The sequence below is a fragment of the Panthera uncia genome, chromosome F2, assembly GCF_023721935.1.
Source record: "Panthera uncia isolate 11264 chromosome F2, Puncia_PCG_1.0, whole genome shotgun sequence".
In the NCBI taxonomy this organism is placed as follows: Eukaryota; Metazoa; Chordata; class Mammalia; order Carnivora; family Felidae; genus Panthera; species Panthera uncia.
This window is the reverse complement of record NC_064812.1, coordinates 19,967,815-19,993,266: the sequence shown is the minus strand read 5'-3', so window position 1 is coordinate 19,993,266 and position 25,452 is coordinate 19,967,815. Positions and strand designations below refer to the sequence as shown.

General features: G+C 42.1%; 1 protein-coding gene across 1 annotated transcript; it reads left to right on the top strand.

Annotated features, from left to right (window-relative positions):
- The first annotated feature begins 4,406 nt into the window (after positions 1–4,406).
- CCN3 (cellular communication network factor 3) lies at positions 4,407–12,338 on the top strand. Its single transcript, XM_049632973.1, has 5 exons — positions 4,407–4,589; positions 4,707–4,932; positions 5,973–6,224; positions 7,431–7,645; positions 10,996–12,338. The coding sequence occupies exons 1-5, from the start codon at positions 4,518–4,520 to the stop codon at positions 11,290–11,292; spliced, it is 1,062 nt and encodes a 353-aa protein (XP_049488930.1). The 5' UTR covers positions 4,407–4,517; the 3' UTR covers positions 11,293–12,338.
- Positions 12,339–25,452: the final 13,114 nt, after the last annotated feature.

Below are 25,452 nucleotides of genomic sequence, written 5' to 3'. Positions count from 1 at the left end.
TTCCTGGTCCAAAGGATTCTGGTCCATGGAGCAGAACTGGTTATACTCTAGCTGGCTATTATAAGCCATAGAGGAGTCACATGGAAAGAACTGCTCATGGCCACTTTCCTCAGCTGGGGCTGGACATGGGTAGTGTTAGTGCCAGGGGGCAGGGAGTATGACATGTGTATAAGTTTGATTGACTCCATTCCAGTTCAAAAACTTTAAAAAAAATTATTTCCTTTTCAAAGAGCTCGTTTCCCTATGAGGAGGTCATTTAACAGCGGGAGAAATTAACATATTTCTCACATTTCTAATTAATTTCTAGCTTGAGTTTCTTTCTACTCAATCTTCTGGACTTCTGTTTTCTTTAAGAAATACACTAAAAATTTTTTTTTACTAAAAAGCAAATTTTAAAAATGTGGGCAATAGCAAGATGTTTGCAAAAGGGATAACATTAAACATTATATGCTTGCTATTTCACTTCCCATCACTGCCTCTCCTCTGCCCCTCATTGTTGCCAGAGAAGCAAGAACTCAAAAGATCTGTCAGAAAAGCAAGAGGGTGTGATTGAAATTAGCCATGTCACACTGTACACCATGTAGAGCTGGACTGCCTAACACATAATGGGCATTACCTTGTGTTCTACCAACTCCCGAGGGCCCCAGAAAAGGGACATATGAAGGAAATTCAGAAAAGAGCAACCAAATTATTAAAGAGCTGTGAGGGTGATTTACGAGGCACATTACAAGAGCTAAGGACATGTGGCTTCACTAAACAATGACTGAACAAAGATGCAATAAATGTCTATGAGTTTATGGAGAATGTAATCACTGAGGAAAGAAGAGGGATAGAGTTGTCCTGGAGGTGATAACATCATAGACCCTGCTTTTTCTTCACTTCATTTTTAATACGAGGTTCTGTGCTTTGTATTTCCTGCTACAGAAACCAGGGCCAAAATATTTTTAAATCTTTTATAAAACTGGAAAATATAAAACAACAACAGTGGAAACTTTTATAGAATGTAAGAAGTTTTCTAAATGTATTATAGGTAGGAGTATTGATTGATAAGTAATAAGAATATAAATCAATTAACAGATAGAGAAGAAGAAATGAGTCTGTGGTGTCACATCTGGGGTGAGGGAAAGGGAGGAGAAAGGAAAGGAAGGAAAGGAAAGGAAAGAAAAGGAAAGGAAAGGAAAGGAAAGGAAAGAAAGAAAGGAAGGAAAGGAAAGGAAAGGAAAGGAAAGAAGGAAAGGAAAGGAAAGGAAAGGAAAGGAAAGGAAAGGAAAGGGAAGGGAAGGGAAGGGAAGGGAAGGGAAGGGAAGGGAAGGAAAGGAAAGGAAAGGAAAGGAAAGAATCCACCCAAGTACTTGCACCTCATAACCAAGGAGAGCTGCCATCTTGATAGGCAGCCAAGACCAGCCATTCATGAAGAGTTGCTGACCTCCCCTGACCTCCCCAGAGATCTCTGATGACACAGGGTCTATTTCAGACAGAACAATAACCAGCCTGTATGCCATCGGTTAGACTCATAGTGCCAGGAAAGATTGAGAGAAGGTGCATGTCAGAAGCAGATGGTGATGGCTGATAGGCTGCTGCTGAGGAACAAACAGCCCCCCAGTTCTTTCTTACCTCAACTTATGCGGAGCAGTAACAAGTCACAAAACTTAAAGTGAGGTGTGCAGTATCTCAGACTCAAACAAGTGGACTGACCACTAGTCCATCCTTGGGAGTGTTATGGGAACTATGACATTCTCCCTGTTCTCCTGGGCAGGAGAGGGAGATAGACCCAGAAATGGTCATATCATTGTTATTCAATGTATTCAGAGATAGAGGGGGAAAGCACCCAGTGTCAGGCCTACGGAGGACAAAAATCTATCCCAGCATGGAGGATTTGCCAGAAGATGACCTGGACACAGCAAAGCATGACCTGATAATCATCAGACAGCTTCACTTTCAGTTTCCCATTGTTGTAATGTGGAGATCCTTGTCTAGAAGCATTTACAGCAGATGGTAGGGTGGACATGTATGGCTTTGCCTGTCACACTTGCTTTCTTCTTAAAGAATAATCCCTTCTTTCCTAGGGAACTGTTCTCCCACCCCATTCCAACTATGTGGTGTTCGCTAATCCCCATTCCTCATTTTTCTTGTCTCCTTCACTTAACCCAGGGTGAACTCATCCAAATCCTCTCCTGGAACTTTCCAAATTGAGCCAAGGGAGAGGGACATTCCTTCTGTGGTGATAAGGTCACAATGTAAGAGGTTAGGAAAACTTTAAGATGGACACTTCCCTTATATGGGAGAAGCTGGTCTGTAGTGGGACAGAGTAAAGAAACTGACACCCAAAAGACACAATGAAAATAGATGGCAGACACTGGGTCTGATAGTTCCAAGGCCCTGATCCGAGCGGCCCCTGAGGCCTAGTAGCACCCTTCCTCTTCAGTTACGTGGGAAATACCACAGCATCCCTGCCAAAGTCCTCTTGCCGAAGCTGGTTCCAATTTGGTTTCTACCACTTGCAGTCAAGAGTCTCACGTTAGCGGCAACTCCTTGACATTTTCATCCTTACCTTTGATTTCACACTGCTCCTCTCCTCTTCCCCCTTTCCAAGAAGAGTCAGCCCAGCCTCAGTGCTGCCAGTTTCTCCTGACTCTGGCTATTTATATTTTGAAAACCTGGCCAATATTCTTGCTTCTAGCTATGCCTCTAGTAGTTCTGGATCGATAGGTTTCTCAAAGCCAGCTCCCATTTCAAACTACAACCAGGAGCCCTCACCAGAGAATCCAACTGAGAGTAGGCCAAGAGTAGGGCCCAAGAATCTGTAGTTTTAAAAAATACACGCTGGTTGATTCTGATGTGCAGCCAGATGGAAGCATCACTAGGCCAGATGAGCCAAGAAGCTTGTCAACTTGAAGAGTATAGGAGTGTCTTAGACATGGCACAAATTAACTGCTCAATCTCTCATCAAGCTTCGAGAACTGCCGAGTCTGGTTTACCTCACAGAAAGCAGAATGACTGCAGGCTTGGAAATAGGTAATAGCCGTTTCCAGCTGCTCTAAGAACTATCCTGCAGGGGCTTGGGATGACGTCACCATGGGGCACAGGCCTTACGGGGGCAGGCCTGGCCCTTTATACAAGCTGCCTTTGATTTCCTTCATGCCGGAGATGGATGATGCAGAGGAAATTCATTTCTTTTTAAAGTGTAGAGTTACATCACAACACTGTACAGTATTTCTTATAAAGTGTCTTTCCAATGTGGCTATCTTCAAAGGAGCTGGGCATCATCATTCCCGAGGCAGCAGCCAAGCTGAAGTACAGGGGAGAAATTTTCTGTTACTCCATGGAGCAGTATCACCTTCGGAGCGGTCAAAACCGCTCTCCACCTCAGGAGAGATGCCCAATGATGGAAATGGCACGGCGGCCCTTTTTTGATGGTGGATAAGGGAGAGTAGTGAGGGAGAGACTGGGTTTGCTGCGGGAGTCAGCCAAGTAAAGCAGCGACCGGCCTCACTCCTCACCTGATTCACTGACGTTTGGACAGTGGCTGAGCTGAACCTGCCTCGCCGATTCTCAACTTCTCTTGGATTTTGGCATGTGCTGATTCACATCAGGCATGACACGACAGGTGTTTCAAGGCTTTCTTCCATCAGGAAGAAAGTTTGTATTTACCTCTTACATTTTTATGTTATTATGTTTTGCTTTTATTTCTTCTCAGCCTGCAGAAATCGTGAGTTTAAGAATGGGGGACTGGGGGGGGGGGTGGTGCTGGGAATGATTAGAATCAAAGAAACTTTGCCATTTGGCCAAAAGTATCCCTCAACCCATAGCTGCGATGCTCTGCTTTGCTCTTTTTCTTTTCTTGCTTTCCCCTCCACTTTCTTGCTTCTCTCTTTCTGCTTCCCTCCCTTCTTTCCTCTCCTCCCCTTCTCTCAACACATTCAAAGAGTGCCCTAAACGGTGACAAACTTGCATGTGCTTCCCTTATGACTAAACCCCTGGGCCTCTCGCCAACCCCCCACAGATGGCCCCGAACTGCAGGCACCCCCGGAGGAGAGCCCCACGTGTGCTTGGAACGGCCAGCGCGCAGCGTGGTGGGGAGTGCCGGTGTCTCGGTCCTGGGGGAAGGCAAAGCGGCTTCCAGGAGGAAACGGGCGTTTCCTTCCCACGCGCTCAAGCGAGCCCTGGGTCCCGGCCCCGAGACTCCACCCTGCCCCTCCCGGCGCTTCGGGAAAAGCCAGTCGCCACACACAGGCACACGCAGGCCCCGGGGCCGCGCCCTAAGGAGAGCGGCACCCACGGCCAATTGCCATGGCAACCCCGGGGTTCGTTCCATTCCCCACCCAGCAGATCAACCCCCCCCCCCCCCTTGCCGGCCCTGCAGCCAACCCGCGCGAGCGCGTCCCGGGAACGCGCTATAAAACCTGCGCCGGTGCCGCCGGGGGACAGAGGCGGGCGCCGGACCTGCAGCGGGGCCAGCCGGGCCGATCTGGGGCGCCAAGTCTCGTCTCGTCAAAGCGGGAGGGAAAAGCCCGATCATGCAGAGTGTGCAGAGTCTGTCGAAGCGGTGCTTTTGCCTGGGCTTTCTGCTGCTCCACGTCCTGGGACAGGTGAGTGGCGCGCCCCTAAGCTGCGTCTGGTTACTTTGCCCTAATGAGTGGCCCGCGCCCGGTGACCGAGTGGCTCTGCCTTCGATCTTTCCTGCTGAGAGCTTTCTCCTGCACCAGGTCGCTGCGACCCAGCGCTGTCCCGCCCAGTGTCCCGTGCGGTGTCCCAAGACGCCGCCAACCTGCGCCCCCGGGGTGAGGGCCGTGCTGGACGACTGCTCCTGCTGTCTGGTGTGCGCCCGCCAGCGCGGCGAGAGCTGCTCGCTGCTGGAGCCTTGCGAGGAGAGCCGCGGCCTCTTCTGCGACCGCAGAGCGGACCCCAACGCGGGAACCGGCATCTGCATGGGTAATCCGGCCCCCTGCGCCTCCTGCCCTCTGCTCCCGCAAGCTGCCTTTTCCTCTCCTCCTCTTCCCAGAGGGTGACGTGCAAATAATAATAATGGTGATGGTGCAGTAGGTGATGTTTGTGGAGCGCTTACTGTGCGCCAGGTATGGTCTGGGGCGGGGCGGGGCGGGGTGCGGGTGCTTGCGGCTTTGGGGAGCCGCCAGAAACCAGAGAGGAAACCTGCCCGCAAAGGTGAGAAGCATTCGTCACTTGCCTCTAGATAGAGGGGCAGCGGAGCAGAGTTTAGAGCCAGTGAAATCATTTCCTTTGGACATTTCCAAGGGGATGCTTGTGGGTGACGGGATTCTGGGATAACTCCCATGCTCACAGTTCCCCAGCACGTTTGTTTTCACACCTGTAATGGTCCTGTTTGAGCTAAAACAGCCCCTGGTCTCCTGGGACCACTATGTAACCCCAGTTTGGACTGTGAATAAAATAAAATGCAGGCAACGGGCCAGTCCAGGCTGGTGAGACCTAATCGATGGGGGATCATTTTTCCACGTGGTGCACCATTTAGTCTGAGGCTGCCTGCATCCCTCCAACCCCACAAGAGGGATTGGAATAGGCTTCTCCTTTCTTCTCTAAGCTGGTGATGATTTATTGTGCTGGAGTGCCAAGGAATCCCAGCACCCTTGCCGATTTGACCAGTTAACCTGTTTGGAGAATACAAAGTACACTTTTGTCTTTTTAATTCTAACCTGCTGGAATAGGAGAGGTCAAGGAGGTTCTAGCTAAATGACTTTATCATTGGGAGCAAGAGCTGTGGCACCTGGGGAGTGTCACTTCTTAGCTGTGCTCCTCTTTCTTCATCTGCAAAATAAGTGGCAGGATGAGATGGGTTTCTTCTTGCTTAGGGAGGCCTCTGGGAGGACATCTCTCTGCCAGAGATAGAGAAGAAACTAGGAAAAGAAGGACCCGAGGTTTGCATGTAGCTTTTCTAGCTGTGTTGTTGTTTATTCTCTCTGCCCTTCCCTCTGTGCCTTGCTCCCCTGACGCCCTAGCTGTAGAAGGAGACAACTGCGTGTTTGATGGGGTCATTTACCAAAGTGGAGAGACCTTTCAGCCAAGCTGCAAATACCAGTGCACCTGCAGAGACGGGCAGATTGGCTGTGTGCCCCGCTGCGAGGAAGACCTGCTCCTGCCCCAGCCTGACTGCCCAGCTCCCAGGAAAGTCGAAGTGCCCGGGGAGTGCTGTGAAAAGTGGATCTGTGACTCAAATGAGAAGGCAGAATTAGAAGGCCTTGCCCTTCCAGGTAAGATACTCAGGATACCTGACGGTGATCAGAGCCCAGGTTAAATGCAGGCAGGAGGCACGTATCCTCTTTGGGGATCTGCAACGAGAAACTGGCCTCAGTTTCTGCCCATTCGGTTGTGGATTCCAGATTGCCCACTGAGATCAAGCACATCACGTGTTGGAATCCTAGCCAAGTTGTTGAAGTATGCACACAGTTTCTCCTAAAGAGAACCTGCTGCATTCAGTGGTTCTTTTGAGCAAGAGGACTGATTTTGTCTTATTGGATGACTGCTGTTTAGATTTTCATCTGCCCCCATTTGACCCTTAAAAACATCACAAAGATAAAAGTAAAAAATATAAATTATCACTCTTTTCTGGATTCTGTGTATTACCTTGGGCTCTCAAGTAGCATCCGTAAAGACTGCTACTTTTCCCTGAACCGGTATCACAGAGACCTGTCACTTTTCCAGATGCTGGTGGAAGGGTGAAGGGTCTTTGTTTTGCTTTTCTTTTTGTTTTATCGTATAAAGGAAATTGTTTTTTGAAAAGAAAAATTCAAGAGTCAGGAGAGACTATTTTAGAAGCCATTAATCACCCAGATTATTTATACTGGCAGTACATGGAGCTTTACAGTTTTTCTGAGGTCAGAAATGATCAACCATGACCTACAGATAGGAAAACTGCCATGTAGAAGAGAGAGCCCCAAGCCATACATGTTAAGTGTTGGGACAGAACTTTTTGTAATCAAAGTCCAAGTGTCTATATCCCATAATCCAAACAACCAGTTTTACCAGTCTAGAGCAAAGTATTTCAAAGTATTGCCTTGAGTTGAGAGGTTCTGATTGCTCATCTACTTAAAATTCCATCATGATCCTTTTTCTGTACAAAATCGCATGTTGAAAATGCTACAGTTTATGGAATGGCTGTTGATGCTATACTGTTCTACATTCTTGAGACTACCAGGCTTCTTTAAGACAGCGTCTCCCAAGCTTCTTAAGGACAATTCAACAGTCCTTCAAAGCTTTCTTAAAGGCCTACACTGTGCTGGTATTGTGCTACCTCTTTAGGGTTTATAAATACAGAGATCCAGTTCTGGCCCCTGAAAGCACCTGAGTTTAGTAGGTACAGAATTGAATGAACCCTCTTTCCAATGATGGTTGAAAGGACCACTCAGCAATCCCCATGGTTTACTCAATATGGCCACCTTGATTTGTACATCCCACAGCCTACAGGACAGAAGCCACTGTAGGTGTTGCAGTCTCTGACTCAAGCATCAACTGCATTGAGCAGACCACGGAGTGGAGCGCATGCTCCAAGAGCTGTGGCATGGGTTTTTCCACCCGGGTCACCAACCGGAATCCACAGTGTGAGATGGTGAAGCAGACTCGCCTCTGCATGGTGCGGCCCTGTGAACAAGAACACAAGCAACCGACAGATAAGGTAGGAGCCTGGAGGCAGCCAGAGGAGGTCATGTTGCCTGATGGGCATCTGGGCTCTAGACAGTCACCGTGACACTGTGATACTTGTTGACTCGGAGGTCAGCTGTAGCTGGGAGTGAGCCCCAGAGGAAAGGCAGAGAGGTTCCTGAAATGAGTGAGTTTACCTTGTTTTTCTTCCTTCTCTTTAATGTATTGAAATATCCCAAGCAACTCACAGCCGGTCCACAGGTAAAGAGGGTGGAGCCCGAGTTGAGAATGATCTGGCAAATCTCACTGCATTCCTGGAGAAAAACTGGCAGCTCAGTTGCCGAGCACAGTTGATTTGTGAGAAGTGATTTCTGACCTCAGTTTTCTTCACCCCTTTAGGCTTGATCTGCAGGAAGCACAGGATAGAAACCATGTCTTCCTTACTCAGCCCTCAGTCCCCAACATCCTACCTGTACATATTGTGTGCTTGATACACAATCGTGGACGAATAAATGAATGGGTGTCTGGGAATTATTTTCAGTATTTTAAAAAGTCTAGTGGGAATAGTATATTTGCCAGCATAAGGCGATATGTGCCAAATAAAATAGCACATTTCTTTCCTTTTTTGCTGGAATTATATCAACTCAGTATGTTAACACGGAGTATAAGGCATGTGGATCAGAAGCTCTGATTGGTTCCTGATGACATCACACGTCTTGTTACCAGAGCCCTAGGTCAGATAAATTCAATACCCAAATTGAACCATTAGTTGGAAATTTGTACAAACTTAATGCTAAAATAAAACAGTTTCTAGCAATGAAAGATTTACATATCTCCACACTGAGGCAATATCATCGAATGCCTAAGGGTGCAACTCTGGAGCCAGACAGCCTAAAACCCTGGCTTACTCCATGAACTAGCTGTGGAATCTGGGTCCATTTTCTTAACCTCTAAGCCTCAATTCCTTCCCCCATATAATGGGACCATCGACAGTACCTACCTCAAAGTTGTCATGAAGATTAAGTAGAATGAATTTGCAAAGTGTCTGGGCATAGATTACTCTGTTAACATTAGGCACCATTACTTAACATTAGGCCTCATTTCCATTTGTTGCTAAAATGAGAGTCTCTAGTGGTCATATTAGTTAAATAGCTACTTAGCTATATGACTTGGAAGTCCATCCTAATTTATGTTTCTTCCACCAATTTTGAAATAACACCTAGAAGCATCTTATCTCTAAGATAAGCTAGAAGCTGCACCTTCCCACACTTAGGGGAATTCTATTTATTTAGTTATTTGTTTATTTATTTATTTATGTAATGTGTATTTATTTTTGAGAGACACACACACACACAGTGAGAGTGAGGGAGGGGCAGAGAGAGGGAGACACAGAATCCAAGCAGGCTCAAGCTAGAGCCTGATGCGGGGCTCAAACTCACGAACCATGAGATCATGACCTGAGCTGAAGTTGGACATTTAACCAACTGAGCCACTTAATTATTTTTTATTAAAATTTTTTTTTTATATTTTTATTTATTTTTGAGAGAGAGATAGTATATGAGCAGGGGAGGGGCAGAGAAAGAGGGAGACACAGAATCCGAAGCAGGCTCCAGGCTCTGAGCTGTCAGCACAGAGCCTGACGCAGGGCTCAAACTCATGAACCAAGAGATCATGACCTGAGCTGACATCAGACGCTTAACCAACTGAGCCACACAGGTGCCCCACACACTTAGGGAATTCTAACATACCTATTGCACAGTTATGTAGATTCACCCACAAAGCCACCTTTGTCTCTCTTTCTCTGTTCCCCTCTCCTGTCTGTCTCTCTGCTTCTCTCTCTCTCTCTCTCTCTCACACACACACACACACACACACACACACACACATATCCACACACTCAGATGTTACTGATCTTGTACCCTTTTTTGTGGACATTATCAAGAATATATGCTACACATTAAATATGAAAAGGTAAGAAACAAGAGACCCTTACTATTGTCAAGGACACACTTGCTTCTTTATTAAATAAGGCATTTCCATGTCATGCCTCTAAAATTTTGCTTTTTCTATTGTTTCTTTCGCCAAAATTTATATTTTTAATGTAACTTGCACCCAGTATAATATTAGGAAGTATTATATTTGAGATACATACATTTCATAAAGATTCAAAAATTTATTTGGAATCTAGGGAAATACTAGCATAATAATCATTACTTCCTAACACCAAGAGATGTTTCAGTGTGCTTCTCAAAGACCAGCAGCAGCATCTAAGAACTCGTTAGAAATACAAATTACTGGGGCTCACATCAGACCTATTGAATCGGAAACCATGGATCTAAGGCCCAATAATCTATGTTTTAGCAAACTTTCTAGAAGATTCTGATGTACAATACAATTTGAGAGCCACTGATTTAAGAGAATCCCAAGCCTCAGCTCTCCATAGCTGTGGGCTCTGCCTAAGAAGGTGAAAAGCAGAAGAGAATTGTGGCGAATTAGTATGTGAAGAAATCTAAGTGGAAAATAACCATAGAGTCAATGTTGTCCTGAATTATAAATATGGGGGGGGGTCCTTATCAACCATTACTAATGGCATATTGAATAAATTCTCCACTTACCTTGCCTTCATGGAAAATAACCTTAATATCTCATTGTCTTAGACGTTCCTGAGGTTATAGTATATTAGAAAGATTGGGCTTGTGTCATTCATTCATTCACTAACTAGATATTTCGGGTGATGTTAACCCTGTGAGACTCCATTTACTCATCTGTGAAACGTGGGTAGTTGTCCCTTATGTGAATAACAGATCCTTGTAGGGGTGAATGTTGTTAATAAGGTTAAGTGAGTTAATGCTGAAAAGTATTTGAAACATTAGAAGGCGTGCAATGTGGCCAGGTATATTTCCTTTCTCTTTATAACACCTAAGAATGCATTGGATAAAAAAACATCAAAGACTGTTTCAGTGCCTTGAAAAAATAGCTTTCTTTAGCCTATATGCACGTTTACCCTCATCCTCATCGGCACAAGGTCAAAAGATGGTTGTGTACGATTAGGCCAGGTTTTCACATTCTAGGCAGGAAAGAAAATGAATCCAGGAAGCAATAAAGAACTGTACCTGTCTGAAAGGCAAAGGGTTTCCAAGAATCCCTTGGTTTATATATCATTGGCCAGAACTTTAGCACAAAGCCATTTCAAGCTCCCAAATACTCTGGGGAAGCAAATACTTTTACCTGACCAGATTGTCCAAACAAAACTAATGTATGTCAGCAAAGAAGAAAGCACAATGGATATTGGGTAGGCAACTAGCAATTTATTCCGTATCCCTAAAATGGTCCCACAGAGGAATGGTAGCCATTCCATGAATTGCTCCTTTTCTTCTTTCTTAGAAAGGTAAGAAGTGTCTTCGTACCACAAAGTCACTCAAAGCCATCCACCTGCAGTTCAAGAACTGTACCAGCCTGCACACCTACAAGCCCAGGTACTGTGGGGTCTGCAGCGATGGCCGGTGCTGCACCCCCCATAACACCAAAACCATCCAGGTAGAGTTCCAGTGCTCCCCAGGGCAAATCATCAAGAAACCAGTGATGACCATCGGGACCTGCACCTGTCACAGCAACTGTCCTCATAACCACGAGGCCTTACTCCAAGAGTTAAAGCCAAACACCAGCAGAGGGGAAATGTAAGATGTGTTCCTTGAGGAGGATACCTACAGAGGCAAAGTGTAGCTACCCAACATCAAATGAATATAAGAAAAATTAGGAAGAATTATTACTTTACCTCTGAGTCCTATGTATTGCCTGTAGTCATATGAGGTCAGTTATATCTGTCTTGTTTTTTTAATAAAAGATCTGATTAACTGTAAACTTGAAATCAAGTTAAGCTCAGGATAGTACTTAGGGGTGATTTACTTTTCTGTGGTATTGGCTACAAATGAAAATTTCTATAAATGTAAGAAATCAGATACATGTTTTTACTGTGTAGATGATCACATTACACTCATCTTACTTTGTTATACACTAGTGGAATGTCAAGAAAATGTCACTGTCACAAATGTCAGTGATGTTTAATATCATACTGAACACGTTGTCATACAAATATCTTGGCATATATCTTTGACTTGACAGGCCTCTGTAGAGCGCTCTTTTTGAGCAGCTCAACTCTGAACTTCCAAGTTCAAGATCCGAGGACACGTGTAGCTGTTCAATTTGAAATCCAGAGACCATTAGTCTTCTGTTTCGTTGCATACTAGGAAGCAGACTGTATCTACAGGAATGGAATGTTTGTTAGTTAAGTGGACTGGTGCGATAAACTTGCTCCATTTCACACGAGTTGACTCCTTTCCAAAGAAAGAAGCCAACAGAAAACTCTGCTTGATGCAGAGGAGACCAGGCCGCTCAGCCCTTCCATTTCTACACGCTGGAGGCTGCTGGAGCTCCCCACTTTTTCATTCAGAAGAAGCAGAACATATCAGCAGAGACTTTCTCACCTTACTGATGAGGAAACCGGGGCCCTCTGATGACTTTCAAATGTGCTGGTAGTAGATTTTGAAAAAGAAGAACAAAATCACCATGACCGTGGTGGTAAAATACCATAAATTTTATGGGAGTTCAGAATTATTGTAGACATGCCCAAAACTTATCCTTGGGGCCCTAATTATGCAAACTCACAAACAAGATAGATGTGTATACATATGTGTATCTAATTTGTCAAGCTATAAGATAGCCTGCAAACTTAAATGTATACATCCTTTTAATGTCACCATATGTGTTCAGCTTTTCTCTTTTAAAGTATTTATATGTAAATTATACATTTTTTAATATTCTTTTTACTTTCTCTATTTGTCAGACATCACTAAATAAACACGATTTTATCAGTGTGTGACTATGCCATTACTTATGGGCTTATGAGTTGTTCATTGAAAATATAAATAATGGATGGACCTAGAGAGCACAGTGCTAAGTGAAGTAACTCAGACAAAGACCAATGCCATATGATTTCACTCACATGTGGAATTTTGGGAACAAAACAAAGAAAAAAAGAGACAAACAAAAGAAGCCAGACTCTTAAATACAGAGAACACACTGGTGGTTGTCAGAGGGGATGTGAGTCCGGGGTTGGGTGAAATAGATAGAGGGGGGTAAGAGCACACTTCTCGCGATGAACACTGAGTAATGTAACGAATTGTTGGCCCCTTATATTGTACACCTGAAACTAATATAACACTATATGTTCATTATACTTCAATATTAAAAGGAAAATATAACTAAAATTAAAATTAACAAATTCAATCAGACACCAAGTGACAGCATCTATTGAAAGCAATGTAGCTATTTTTAGATGAGCTTGCAATGTCTTAGCAGCAGGGAAGCAAAAGACAGTTCTTGGTGAGTTAGTTGATCTCTATTCCTAAGGCCTCGGATATTCTCCACACTGTTTACTCAAGCCAACATCTTGAGCCCTAATATTTTTTTCTGGACAACCTGCTAGACACATCTGTGTATTAAAAATTAAACATGGATCAAACAAAACTTGCCTCTCTGGCTTCATTCTCTAGTCAAAGGGCTCTCCATCCTCCCAATTACCCAGCTTAAACCACCAGCATTATCTCGATCAACCTGCTCTTACCTTGTGCCCAGAAAAGCATATATCCAGGGGCAATGCAAAGCCCAGCAGGGACCAGGGCTGCCATCTGGGCAGGGTGAGGGTCAGAGTTAATATAACCTTTATGTTAAAGTCCTGGTGGTTGCAATGGGTCTATAGTTCTCTCATAATTAAAAAAAAATCATATTCCCAACTTTACTTCCCCTTACCTGCAGCCTCCTTCCTTACCCATTTATCTAGGATGTCTCTATTTGTCCCTTAAGATAGATTGGAAAGCCAATTGGATTTCTAGAGTTTAGTCAAAGGAAATTATTGAGGATAGCTAACATTTACTGCACACTTACTTTGTGCTGAGCACTTACCTTCATTAAAAGCCTTTAATTTCCCAGTGGCCCTGTGAAGTAGACACTCCTCCCCATGTTACACATGAGTAAACTCAAAAATTTTTAAACATATGGATCTAGAACTCAAACCAAAGTCCTTTTGTTTCTACTTTATCATGTGGATCTGTCAAAGATAATCTATCTATGAGGCTGCTCAGTCCAATATTGTCCATAATGGCAAGATGGGGACATCCAAAGGTCCAATGATGTAGATTTGTTTAGATAAATCCCGGTACAGCCATTATGATGAAGAACAAAGTTACCTTTAAAATGAAAATGTCAGAAAATACTTACGTCCCCAAAAAAGGTGTAGAACTATGAAAAAAAGTGGGTTTTGTTCAAGAATATTTATGGACACAAATGTAAAGAGAACTAGAGACAATGGGCAGTAAAGCAGTATAGTGTTATGCCAAGTTGGGCCCTTTTTTTTTTTCTTGTATTTTCTTTTTTTAACTGAAAACATACCTTTAAGAGCAGAGGGGTGGTGGTCAGGTGGTGAGGGGGAAGGGCAAAGCTAAATTCAGAGATCCCTTCAAGCAAAGTTCCCCTCCTACCTCTACTCATTGAGTTGGCTGCCCTTTCCAGCATCCAAAACACTTGTTAGGGCATTCATTTTGTTCATTCAAAAAATACTTACTGACTGCTTCTGGGTGCCTAGCATTGTTTTAAGTTCTGGGAATATCACCATCAGTAAAAGAAACAATAAAATAAACAAGTTATCTCTCCTCCCTGGAATTTCCATTCTCCCTGTTGGCACAAGCAGGCAAAAAGCAGTAAACGGTCAAAGAAGATGAGTATCAAATAGTGATAAATAAATCCTAGAAGATCATCAAAACAGGGTGAGCTAAGAATTTCTCGTGGCCAATTTAGCTGGAGGTGGCAAGGAAGCTCTTTCTGAAGAGGTAACATTTCATCCTAGATCTGAATGACCAAGATTAGGAGAAAGAATCTGCAAGGCAGAAGTAACAGCTAGTGCAGAAAACCTAGTGTCAGGAATAAGCTTGTAGCTTCATTACAGAAGATCTGCATGGCTTGAGTGTGCAAGGGGAGATAGGAATGATGTAGGCTTCCCTCTACCATCATAATCTCCCAGTCTTTTACAACCAATTCTTTAAATTCCTTTACACTGAGCATCTTGAGGCCAGCATCTTAAGTCTTCTTTGTATCTGCCCCAGTATCTGGCACACGGTAGGACTTCACTATATATCTATTAAATGAATGAATGAATGAATGAATGAACAAAAGGTAGAAATTTCTTTGAAATAAATGTTAGGCTTTTAAACTATCAATTTCATTATTACTATCACTTGGAGAGCAATCCCCCACTCTCTGACACACACAAGCACACATGTATGCATGCAATCCTGAAATAACTGAAGACATTTGAAAAAATGTGATCTGATCTACAAATATCTGTTAAGTCCAGAATGTTCTAGTAATACAGCAAGGAAAGCAACATTTACTGAGCAGGGTTGAAGGCTGCAGAAAGAGTGCAGGTTTGGGAGCTGTTCAAGCCTGGGTTTGAATACCAGGCCTACTCTTTCCTAGCTGTGGGATATTGGACAACTTGTACATACTCTCTGAGCCTCAGTTTCCACACCTGTAAGAGGAGACCATAATATTGATTGAGTGGCCAACCACCCTTGTTTGTCCTGGACCAAGAGGGTTTCTGGGACTCAGGACTTTCGGTTGTAAGATCGGACAGTACCAGGAAAACCAGGTCACCCTTAGTAGCAACCACACACTGTTGTAAAATAATACACGTTCATAAGCACTTGACTGCAAGGCACATAGTAGGCCAGCAAATGACAGCTATTCTAATAGTAAGTATCCAGTGGAGCCAAGCTCTGTTCCTTATTCATTGCTTGTCATGTTCAGAGGTAGATACTACTGACCTCATTTTTACGGGGAAAGATGGAGAATATAAAGGAAGCTAATGACCTATTAAGGACACAGTAAATGAAGGAGATGGGGTTCAAAGTCAGGGTCTGCCTGAGCTCAGAGCCAAAGCTCTTTCCCTCTTCAGTGCCGCAGCCATGAGGCCAAGTATATTTTCAGCAACCAAAACAATTCCAGCAGTTTTCATTTTTGTGCTATTTTCCCAAACTATAAATGTTCTCTTTTAGAAACAGCATTGCAAAGTAGTGAGATTGTTGAGATCATTCTGTGAATGTGAAATTTTGAAAGCACTTAATTGCTGTTTAGTGATAAGGCACACTTCATTGAAAATTATTTGGAAATTTTTCTTTTACCACACAAGGGTTCAGTTCAAGAATGTGGCAAGGACGTTTTTGTACAAGGAAATAATTGGCCACAGACATATCTCTGCCTGATGAGATTATCAATAGAACTTTCCACAGAGATTTCTAGGAAGTACTGGATTTTTCTCCCAGGATCTTCCCGCAGGTACACATTGTCATCCTTCCACATGGCTTCGATCCAAAATGCTCAGTATCATAAGTCAAATTATCAAAACAGTATGTCCTTTTGGCTGTGTGCTATCAAGCCTAGTTTGAAGGTTCATTATTATTGGAAATGTATTCATCTTAACCACACTGCATGGCTCTTGCCGGCAGTGCTATGCTGTCTGGACCACAGAGGGTTCACCAAATTCAATTACCACTTCAATAACACTACTGGCACTTGCTGAACTCTGAATAATGATGAATTCTCTGCAGCCATCCAGCTGAGGACTGTGAATTACTGTTACATTAAGCCAGCTGTTCTGGGGATAATCAAGAGGTGCAAAGGGTAAGGATGTCAATGTTGTACCATTCTTCCTAAAGGATGTGTATCTCTCCTTAGGACAAGAAAAGGAAGGTCTGAATTTCAGCCCAGGGAGCTCTACAAAAGAATATACAGTTCCATTCAAATGGCAGTGTTTCACAGAACGAACTGTCTGCTGGCTCTACTGGAAGGATCCTGGAAATGAATATTTTATAATCCAAGAAGAGGACATTGCTTGGACTTCTATTTTATTAGCAAAATCTGAGAAGCGGGCTCTGCTTGTGGCAGAGGCTCAGAAGTCTGGAAGAGGTTACAGAGTTCTCTGTGTGGGTTAAATAAGGGTCAGTATGCTCCAAAGGGACCCAGATTTGTCCTGCTGAAGCAAGGCCACCCCCAAGATGCTCAGAGGACCTTGGCAGAGTTGATGCCAATAAATGCAAGTTCTAGTTCTAAAATTTCAGCCATGAGGATCTTCCCTGATACTTTGCAGAGCATCTCAGCCCCCAGAAAAAAAAAGGACAAAGACTACAAGGATCCTGTTGGGTGGGCTCTGTCATCTCCCCAAACAAACTCCATATCCTTGTTCAAGAATCAAATGTAAGTTCACCTTCTCTAAGATTTCTTGACTGGCACCCATTTGCCGCCAGTGGAACTGACCACACCCTGCTTTGTGCTCAGCTGCTTCTTGTCACAATGACTACCGCAACAGCTAAAGCGCCCCGCCCCTGTTACCAGTTTTGAAGTCTGTCCCCCACTAGACTTTAAGCTCCAGGAGGGCAGGGACTTTGTCTGATTATCTCACCACTGCTTCATGCTGTACTTCTCACACTTTTCTGTCACATGACTCCAAGCAGCAAAGCATAATGAACACCTACAGCAGAAATCCAGTATCTCAGGCCAAAGTTTCTATGGCACGCCACATTTTTCAATAAAAAATTCAGGTAAATCTTGACTTCTCTTTCATATATCCATGTTTGTTAAATATAAAAATAACATCTAAAATTTCTTTTTTAAAAAAAATTAATATTTATTTTTGAGAGACAGAGAGTGAATGGGGGAGGGCAAAGAGAGAGGGAGACACGGAATAGGAAGCAGGCTCTATGCTCTGAGCTATCAGCACAGAGCCCCATGCAGGGCTCAAACCCACAAATTGTGAGATTGTAACCTGAGCCAAAGTCAGACACTTAACAGACTGAGACACACAGGCAACCCCAAAATATTTCTCTTTTTTTAAGTAGGTGCCACACCCAGTGTGGGGCTTGAACTTACTACCCTGAGATCAAGACCTGAGCTGAGATCAAGAGTCAGATGCTTAATAGACTGAGCCACCCAGGCACCCCTAACATCTAAAATCTCTAATTGGCTGGTGTATTTGACTTTTCCCACCCAAATCTTCAAGTAGAATTGATGCCCCCAGAATGATGCACAATGTCTACCCTGAAGCTTCGTATCTCCTTGTGTACCTCACATAGTCAAATTAGCAGTAATAACAATAATTTCAATTTTTATCTTATTTTAGATGATGTCAATTGTAAAATGTACCATTAATTTGTGTATCAAAAAGAAATAAAAACTATGATAATTTACCTAGGACACACCATCAATTGTGAGATTTATCTTACTTTCATAAATATGAAAATATTTTAAATGTTGATTTTAGAGTATATAAAATTTAGAAATTTTAAGGGAAAAGTAGAGGAAAAAGAGAAATAATACTTACAAGATTATTAAGTGCCAGGCAATAGGCAAAGTGCTTTACATAGATTACTACATTTAGTTCTTATAAATATCCTATGAGTTGGGTACTACTATATCTCAAAATTACAGATGAGGAAAACAAAGCTTTGGGGAGATAAATAGTTTATACGGGAACATAAATTTATTATACATCAAAGCCTGGATTCTGAATCAAGAATTTGTGCATTTAATCACTCTGTGCTATTGTCTACATTCTGAGTTACATATAGTCCAGTTGGGAAAGTAGGTAATACATGTTCAAGACAGTCAAATAGATGAAGGGCTACTACTAAGCTTGGAGAAATTGTCCTCTGAGTACTGGTCACCACCTAAGGAACTTCCCTAACAGGAGGCATGGGGGGTATGTGCAGCTCTTTGCCAAGAAAAACCATTGAATCTGGGTAATAATTCTGAGACCAAGAACTGTGAGGAATGTGGTCTTGAGCTTTTCACCAACCATTGGGATGAAAGCAAGTGTTCCTTCTTTTATGTCTTAATAAATTAAGTAATAAATCAATTCAACAAATATGGATTGATTACCTACCACATTCCAAGTAATGTGCTGGAACTGGGAAGCAGTGAACAAAGCAAATGCAGTGCTTGCCTTCACGAAGCTTATAGTCTGGGGTATTGTGTTAGTTTGTCCTTAGACCTCAGGTTTTCATATTAAATTATCAAGACTTTCCAGCCTTTCCTCTTCTGCTTGTCATTTTGACTATTTTCATGAGAGTGGACTCTCTAGAGCTCAGTCCCATGTTGGGTGCCCCCAAATTCCAGAGAATTTCCAGAGAAAGTAATGTCCCAAAACTAAGTCTGAAGCAGTTCAGACCTCTGTTCTTACCTAAGCCAGTTTCACATCTGAAGGTCAGCTACTCACAGAGATCTCTCTATAGCAACTATGGGAAAAGGGCATCTCTTAAGCCCAATAAGCACATATCTGGAAGATTTCAAGACAGTGATGTAGGAATTTGTGAGGCCTCCCAGTAACCCCTCAATCATTAAGAGAACTATCTATCCTCCAAGCCTATGTTTAATAGTTTATTTAGAGGGATCATGTGTTCTTTTCTCCCTTTGGCGTAAGGGCTCAAGTTTTTTTGTGTCCAGACTCTTCTTGTTGCTATATCATCTACCTGGATGTCCTTCTCCCAGTAGCTTTACCTTTTGAAATCTTACCTATGATTCAAGGCCCATCACAAAATGCTATCTATTAAGTTTTACTTAATTTTCTCTTACCCAATCCTCCCTTACACCCTGCCATTGTTTTCACTGATTTTCTACCACTCTTTTAGTTTTGTGCCTTTCTCTTCTTTGGTGAGCAAATAGCTTTGAAAATGTCCAGAGAAGACATTTTATTGTATTCTGGGGGAAAGGAAGATAACATTATTTGGCTTGGATATTCTCTGAACTCTGCAGTCTCACTCTGAAATATATAGTAACAGCCAGGACCCCTTGATTTTTGCTACAAGCCTTCACCCCACCCTGGATAGCTAGGTGTATGTAGCATGTTGTACATGGGCAGTAAGCCCAGAGGCAAATGTGCTTTTATTGGTTATATAGAGCTCTTCTAGGCAATTGGCCAAATTTTAACCTACTCAGGATTTGTGTATTTTATAGAACAAAACCTATGTAGGTGGTCTTTGTAATTTCAGATTCCCCTACTAGTTACATGATTTGGTTTTAAGGAATAGTTGATACATCACAACTCATGAGGAACCACCTAGAGGAATATTGAAAGGGTTCTGCTTTGTTTCCAAGCTTTTATGTTTGCCTCTCTCTCTCCAAATTACAAGTTTCTTGCTTTCTTTTCTTCAAAAGATTTTTGGAAAGTGCAGGCACTCTCTAGTCCATTGGTCCACTGGGGTGACATTAAGTTGTAACATTTGCTCCGTGGGCCACTGATGGCCTCTTTTCTAGGCTAAACTTTCAAATTGCCTTTATTGAGTTTACAAACCCATCTTTGGGATTACCTCTAAACATAAGAGGTGGAAAGCAAACACAGAATAAATCTCTACATAAGCACAACTAAGGAAAAGCCTTTATTCATCCATAATAGAGTCCATTGAGCCACCTCAGCTCCATCTGAAATTATCATATGCATTATTATGGGTCATAGATAATACCTTATGGGCTATGTTTAACTCTATTCACTCCTCCATGAAATACCAAGCAATAATTCTGCACAAGATGGGTACTCAATAAAATGTTGAATAAAACATAAAAGAATAAGTTGATGAAAAGATGGAAGTATGATTAGATAAAAAGAGTAGATGGGTGGATAAAGTTATTAACTGATGAGTAAACAAATAGAAATGGAATTTTATGACTGCCATTCCCTAATCCTTTAAAAAAACAGTTTACCTTTGTAAAACTGATACTAAAATTCTGGAAAGTTCCATCATCAATGATGTCAGGAATTTTTCCAACACACCTGCCCACACATACTGCCCTATGCTTCCTTTCCTGGTTCGCAGCAACCCTCCTTTTATTTAAAAAAAAAAATTTTTTTTTAACGTTTATTTTTGAGACAGAGAGAGAGCATGAACAGGGGAGGGGCAGAGAGAGAGAGGGAGACACAGAATCTGAAACAGGCTCCAGGCTCTGAGCAGTCAGCACAGAGCCCGACGCGGGGCTCGAACTCACGGACCGAACTCACTGAGATCATGACCTGAGCCGAAGTCGTACGCTTAACCGACCGAGCCACCCAGGCGCCCCAACCCTCCTTTTAGTTATATGCCTTAGTTTGCACTGCTCCTGCTGATTCTTGCTCCCAGCCTTAACCTGGTCCATTTTTCTGATATACGTCCTCCAATCATGCTCTCCCTAAATTTGTCCTTTCTGTCTCCTTGAGCCTGGCCAGAGAGTTTGGACTTCCATCTCCCAAACTATCCATCAAGACATAGAAATTGGATAGCTTACTTAAACTGTTAGACTCAAAATGAGCACAGTTTTAAATAATGTTGTTGATTCCCTTTGTCCTTGCCTGAATAACAAAAGACTCTAACATCATTGTGTATTAGAGATTCTTCTTCACCACCAGACACCCAATTTTTATCAGGATTAAGTCAATAGTGTTTTAAAGAAGGCAGTACTCTCTTCAGCTCTAGGGGGGGAAATGTGTGTAAAAGTAATCTGTAAATTCTAAATTCCCACTTGGAGTAAGTTACTATTAGGGGTCATTAGCTGTCTATGTAACTCTAAGACATTTGAGTATAAATTCAAATTTTTCATCATCCAGATGCTTGTATTTGAAAAAGCCCATTTGACATTCTAGTCCCAACCCTCTGGATGATTAATGGAGCAATAAGGAGGAAAAGTCAATGTTTGTCATCTTGTAGACATTTTCCCTATAAAGTTTAAGTATCTTAACTGTGCTGCAGAGAAGGAAATATTATAGCTAGGTTTTAAAATTTTTGACCATATGCAAAAATGGTCAAGCAATGTGAGTCATTCAGCTAAAAGAATAAATGACCACTAGCAGACAAAACAATTACCTTGGTTTTGGATATGTTTCTGTACTTTGCAGACGATCATATCAAATGTTTTAGAGTGCAACGTCTATTACAAGTATTTTTCATGATGGTAAGAAGATGATGTGTCACAAATAATACCTCTCTATCTTGATTCAATTTAACAAGACAATGTTTACTAAGCAACCAGTTAGATAAGATTATTCTCATGAAGGTGATAGGCAAAACTACCTGTGATTTTGTTGTTTTGAACTCTTAACTTAATTCCATGAAAACATAGTATATCATTATGTGAGAATCAATTAACCTAACATTTACTGAGCACGTATGAGACTCAAATACAGCAAGATCCTCCTTTCCTATTGCAAAAGATACTCATTCCTAACTTATGTAGGGTACTCAAAGAATTCAATTTTATTTTCTCTCCAGCCTGGAAGGAACGTTTCTGCTGATATTACCAGATTCTGAACCTTTTACCTGCTCCATCATGCCGATACTTAACAATAGCTTCATTTGGTAATCTACCATAGGGTGAGGGATAAAATAGGGGAAATATGCTCTCCCAATTACATGACCACAAGAATCAACAAGATGCCTGGGAAACTAATACCTTCCCTTCCCTGAGAGCCACCTTACCTTTCTTCCTTATACCTAACATTTACTAGGCTATGATGGAAACATACAAAGGGACAGGTAGTGTAGATCTCAAAAGAAGAGTACAGGGGAATAAAGGAGAGGTTAACTTTGTCCAACTTCAGGCACTCCTTTGTGCCTCACTAGTGAAGGAAATTCTTGAAAGCATGCTCCAAATGAATTTTTATATTTTCTTAATATTCCTTTTCTTTTTCACATAACATTCTCCCAAGCCCTCTACTCCAAAGTCCAAAACGGTCTCTCAGATAACTTCATCCCTTCCCAATAAAGTCCCTTTAGTGCTACTCAACTCCCTAACTCAGGTGCCTGGAGAATTAGCCTCAGGCTGATGGGAGGCCTACACAACTGGACCTGTTTGACTTAAGAGATTAGGGCTGGATCAGAGTCCTGTGAATGAGGCAGAGAATGAATGTTTGAAGTTCCATATTTTGTCATCAAGAGATTCAGCTGATTTCCTCATGAGTTAGCCCAAGGAGGGAGAATATCTCAGGGCAAGGATTGATTTTTTTGTCAAAAACAAAACAAGCCCAAACCAAAAGGAAAAAAAAAGTCTATTCTGATACATGAAAAATGATATATGTCCTCTCAGCATGATTTTGACCTCACCCTTTGTGGAAACAATTGACCGTGGAATTATTGAGGGAGGAAACTTTGATTCTTAGGTCTGATATATGCTTCTCCATCCTAATGAGATAGCTCCAACTTTAATTAGGGTGGTTTTCATTCCAAATTATCCTTACACACATTATCTCATTCAATTCTCATAACTGCCCACTGAGGTACTGATTTTTCTGCCCATTTTGCTTGTTAAGATCCCTTAGAGTTCTAGTGCTCTCACATTTTAGTTAATGATCTTGGCATTTGAGAGAAAAATATGCAATCTGTAAGCTCAAAAGAAATAACTTATAATAAGTTCATTTGAACCATCAGTCATGTTTCCCGCAAATGACAAAAGCTTTTAATTGCCTAACTTTTCCAAAGGAATAGTTAAGAATCCTGCTGGTTTTGTGGCTTACAGCCTTTTCTAGAAAGCTCTTAAACAGTATCCATTAGAGAACATGGAGAAGACAATCTTTATTAAATGGATGTCACCCCATGATCATACACTGGGAGTTTGCCTATTTCCTATGTATTGCAAGGGATAGCAAAAAATGTTATACAACACTATTCTCATAGACTTTATAAATCACAACCCATTTTGCAGATGACAGATACAGCCAAGGAAAATAAAGAAATAAGGGTGAGATTTCTATTCTTTCTAAATCATGCTTCATTCCAATGTATCCTCAATATCAGAGAAGAATAACTGATGCTATTTGGATGAGCTCATTTAAACATGTCAGCTCTTTCCATAAAGATTAATTAGAGCAAGTCAGCTACCCTGGTGGCAAAGCCATCTTGTTTTAAATCTGAAGGAAGGAATATACAAAGTAGGATTACAACTGCTCAATCTTTAGCATGACATGCATAAAATCAATATTTCAAGTTCCTCTGGGAGTTACAGCCCAACATGCTACTAATGAATCGTCATAATGACCTCAGCCAGCCCCTCCTGTCCAGTGGGGAAATGGGATTACTCAGCCTTCAAGGAGGGACTCAAAGACTGGGAGTTCACAGGGGCTGTGGACAGGCAGATGGTTTTCCAGAAGACAAATATCAGATGTACAAGTTTCCTAGATGCCATGCCATTATCAATCCCACCTGCCTGATCCAATCTCAGTCATTTGAAAGGCTCAGGGGACAGCAAAGCGGGGGCATGTTCAGAGACCATCCTGAAAGACTTCTCACTAAACAAGAGATCTCGATTGCAGGACTTCTAAATAGTCCATACAGAAAAGACCCCAAAATATCCTCTGGGAGATCTTATCTTGTTTCTCACTGAATGAAAGCAGCTCCTATTGTGTGATCTCTCTGGGTTCATCATCAATGTTTTAATTTCTGAATTTCCTAATTTTGTGAAAGACTGAAGTTCTCCTGTGCAATTTGAAAAATCTATAATTTCCACAGTTTCTCCCATTAGTGTTTTGCAACTCCAGCTCTATTTGAGGATGCTTTAAGAATAACCTGAAAAGAAATATGGTTTAGCATTTACTAGCACAATGTTTTCAACTGATGATAATTTTGCTACACAGGGAATGTTTGGTAATATTTGAAGACATTTTTGATCCTCATAACTGGGGGGCTGCTACTGGCAACAAGTGGATAGAGGCTAGGGATACTTCCCAACACCTTGCAATGCACAAGACAGCCTACGCAACAAGGAATCATCCATCCAAAATGTCACTAATTCCACTGTTAGGAAGCCTTGCACTAGCGTAATGACAAAAGCCCGAGTTTAATCAGTGACAAAATCTCAAATTCAACCACAGGTTAAAAACTCCCTCAGACCACATTGCAGGAGACAACTAAAAAGGCAGGCTAATTATTCCAATGTTGACTAATAAGAAATCTCTGAAAGGAGGTGTTGCAGAAACCACTTCTGTGAAAAGAGCAGGCAAGCCAAAAACTACATGTGGCCTTACACTTGGCCATGAGAACACAATGCAGAACAGTAAATTCCAGGGATAACTGGAAAAGAGAATTGATACCCAGATTTCCCCCTTGTGACATATGCTAGCTGACTTAAGGGCCCCCAAGTCCCCAAAGTGTTAATTTTCCAGAAAAGCTGAAAGAGGAGTTAAGATAAACATCAGCTGTGAGTTGTTCTTAAGCCGCAGTTGAAAAGGGATATTGAAATATATTTTTCATTCATATTCTCTGTGTCTCTCCCCTATGTGAGAAACATGGCACGCACAATTGGCGCCTATATTATCCTTTGGCCAATACTTTATCCCAGTTGCCTTAGCAACTGTCAATATTTGTCTGGTATGTCACAGTCCCAGTTGGCTGATGTCTGGTTCAACATTTACTTGTAAAGTTTAGGGAAGAGAGACACCCAGTGGTGTAAATTCACTGAGCTACTGGAAAACATCTTCCACTTCATTTTATTTTCACTTGGAAGATGTTTCTTGACTCTTAAATCTGATCCTCTTTTAATGATTAACATTCCCCACTGTTAAACATATGGAAACAGCAGAAGAACGAGGTTGGAACACTTACTTTTTCTATAAAGGATGGAAGAGTAAATATTTTAGGCTTTGTGGGGGATGTGGTCTCTGTTGCAACTACTCAACCCTGCCACTGTAGCAGGAAAGCAGCCTTAGACAATACAGAAACAAATGAGCATATCGGTATTACAATATAATTTTATTTACAAAAGCAGGCAGCAGACCAG

Excerpts from the sequence above, each read along its gene's own strand:
- CCN3 (XM_049632973.1), top strand. The coding sequence starts at position 4,518 with ATGCAGAGTGTGCAGAGTCTGTCGAAGCGGTGCTTTTGCCTGGGCTTT. Across the intron at positions 4,590-4,706 it reads TGCTCCACGTCCTGGGACAG|GTCGCTGCGACCCAGCGCTG; the intron begins GTGAGTGGCGCG and ends CTCCTGCACCAG. Across the intron at positions 7,646-10,995 it reads ACAAGCAACCGACAGATAAG|AAAGGTAAGAAGTGTCTTCG; the intron begins GTAGGAGCCTGG and ends CTTCTTTCTTAG.